The sequence below is a fragment of the Brachypodium distachyon genome, chromosome 2, assembly GCF_000005505.3.
Source record: "Brachypodium distachyon strain Bd21 chromosome 2, Brachypodium_distachyon_v3.0, whole genome shotgun sequence".
NCBI classification, from domain to species: domain Eukaryota; kingdom Viridiplantae; phylum Streptophyta; class Magnoliopsida; order Poales; family Poaceae; genus Brachypodium; species Brachypodium distachyon.
The window spans coordinates 9,997,245-10,000,000 of NC_016132.3; the positions used below are offsets into that span (position 1 = coordinate 9,997,245).

The 2,756-nt window shown below is 45.2% G+C and overlaps 1 protein-coding gene across 1 annotated transcript in view; it reads left to right on the top strand.

The window, feature by feature from the left end:
• Window positions 1-608: 608 nt before the first annotated feature.
• LOC100832549 (protein GLE1) overlaps window positions 609-2,756 on the top strand; it is a 12,914-nt gene continuing 10,766 nt past the window's right edge. Inside the window, exons 1-6 of the mRNA XM_010232523.3 lie at window positions 609-736; window positions 1,133-1,164; window positions 1,463-1,593; window positions 1,689-1,835; window positions 1,920-2,069; window positions 2,216-2,339. Coding sequence (XP_010230825.1) covers window positions 1,592-1,593; window positions 1,689-1,835; window positions 1,920-2,069; window positions 2,216-2,339 — 423 coding nt within the window. The 5' untranslated portion in view covers window positions 609-736; window positions 1,133-1,164; window positions 1,463-1,591. The remainder of the gene's footprint in view (window positions 737-1,132; window positions 1,165-1,462; window positions 1,594-1,688; window positions 1,836-1,919; window positions 2,070-2,215; window positions 2,340-2,756) is intronic.

Genomic DNA, 2,756 nt, shown 5'->3' on the forward strand with positions numbered 1-2,756 from the left:
GAGTTTATAGATATAGATGATGATTTGGTATTGAGCCCAGTTCAATTTCATGCCTTGGCTCATTATTGCCGCGGCAATGGCTTACTTCTTCACATTCACCGTGCAATGCATGTAGTTATTGATAGACAGAAAAATCATGGTATGCATTTCCGTGTATTAGCTAAAGCATTGCTTATGTCTAGGGGAGATCATATCCACGCCGGTACAATAGTAGTTAAGTTAGAAGGGGAGCCCAGTTAAATTGCATGCCTTTCGATACTTACGTCCAAACGAAGCCTAAGCCCTAAGGGTTTCTACACCCCAAAATTTCTATTCCTCGTGTCGAAATTACTTGTCGAAATATTACATGTATCTCACATTTTTTAAACATAGGTACATGCATATTTTGCCAATTTGAGATAAGTAGTACTCCCTACGACCATTATTAGTTGTGTCAAATTTATTTGTACAAATATGGATGTATTTATGTTTAAAAAGAATATATATACACGTAATATTTAATTCCGGTCGTATGGAACTTCTTGAATCATTAAAGTCGCTGAAATTGCCCTCCGAATGGAGTGCGGAATTGTTTTTGACGGGAGCTTGGCCCAAATTGAGCCGGCGGCCTTCGGCCCTTCCTCGAAACGTTTTCTTTCAGCACACAAAGTGGGGAAAAAGAGGGCGAGCGCACAAGGGAGGCGACCAGCGGCTGACGGGCGACGGCGCGCGGCGGTAGACGGCGGCTGGCGGGGCGGTAAGAGCTCTCTCCCGCCCGCCCTTCTCCAGGCCCTCCGGCCGTTCTACAGCCAACTCGCCCCCATCCACCCCCACCTCCCGCGTCCTCTCACTCTCCGGTGCGGCGGTCCACGCCGAGCTCGACCAGAGCGGGAACGCCACCGTCGCCCCCTTCACCTTCCAAACCCCAGGGAGCAGAATCCCGTCCTCTCCCCCATTTCCACATCCCCCACGTTCCCTCCCTCTCTGATGCGGGTCGAGCTGCACCAAGCTCCACCTGCACCCATGGCGTGCTCCCCGTCGCCCCTTCCCCCACCAAACCTCATGGAACATATACTAATTGCAGCAGAAACCCTAGATTTCCTGCAAGTTCTTTCATCCACGAATTTTAGTTTGTGTCTCTTTCTTTTCACAGGGTATTTGAAGTATTGTTAGGAACGATTGAAGGTAATTTCACGACTTCATTATCTGCCGATTGTCTTTACAATTTTGTGTGTTACAATGCTACTAAAAATATATGTGTTTACAGCGATAGTATTGAATCAGAGTTGGTAATTTTTTGTGTTACAGACTTACCGTGCACATGTCTTAATTTTGTATGTATACAATTTGTGTTACAGTACACTTTGTGATGAACATCAAACATTGCTATATATTGTTATGGTGATCAGCATTTTTTACTTTGATTACTCAATTTTTCAGAAACATTTTTGCTGCTGTTATGCACATTTTCTAAATTTTCCAGGGCTGCCGCTGCCGCTGCGGTGCCGAGCACCACCCTCGTGTGGCACTTCTTCATGTTACAGCCGGACAAGGCACGCATGTAGAGCCGGAGCGCTGACGACCAAGCACCGCCTCGCCGTCGGCTACTGCGATGTAATTCCGCATCGCAATTTCTCGCACCCTTCTGCCTGTATCTAGCTGATGTTCGTCCACACTGACTTGCTTCCCCTCTTTCTTCCTCCTCCTAGGGCCTTCACGCGCGTGGAGCTTCGGTGCCCCAAGATGCTTGACCCCTGCCCGAGCTGGACCCTCGGGGATGTCCTCACCGAGTTTGATGCATTCGAAGCCACCCGTCTTGCCGCGCCGCCTATGCCCCTGAAGCAGCCGCCGAAGTGGTCTCTCTCTCTCTCTCTCTCTCTCTCTCGTTTGATTCGCCGATTTATTTGACTTTACCTGTACTGTTTCGTTGGTTTATTTAGGGCTGATGGTGGCAGTGGGAGGGAGAAGGCTTTTGTCATGCGGGTTGAGGAGGAAGGTGACACGGAAGATGAAGATGATGACAGTGATGAGGATGCCCGGGCTCTTGTAGCACACGGAACGAGTTTTTCATGTAATGATATCGAATCAAGGTGAGAGTTCGATCCTGCATTTTTCTCCCTTAGTTGGCTTTAAAACAAATGAAATTTGTGTGTCACAGTTCGTCATTCTCACTTTATTCTGCATTTTATTATACTGTAGACAGCTTGACATTTGGTGACCTTTTGTTTTTTCTTAGTGACTCTGAAGAATCAGGAGATGAATTAGATGGTAGGGTTACACCATACCACCTGATGGAGAAAAGGAGCCTAGAGAAGAGTATTCTACTTGAGCTGGAACGCGAGCATCATCTGAAAATTCAAGTGTGTACTGGGCATTCTCCTGTGTTCCTTTCTATTAAACACAATACTTTATTCATGATTTAAGATTTGCTTTAATGTGTCGGGCTCTGGTAATAGACCAAGGATTTTTTGTCATTTGTCATTATTGCAGTTTAGGATCACTACTAGTTGTAATGTGACAATTTTATTTTCTGCTATGATTTGTGTGTTATAAGGACCTTTTAAGTGTACCAGGCATGCTGGTACTGCTCAATGTTTCCTGGTATTTCTAGTGTTGTACAGTATTGATTTCTGAATTGAGCTTGATGATTCTGTTTAAGATTACTGGCGATGTCATACTGGTATTGACGGATATTAATAAACCTCTATATATTTTGAACATATTTTCAATTTTTCATCATGAAGCAAAAGAAGAGCGCATGTTTCTTAGTTGGCAAT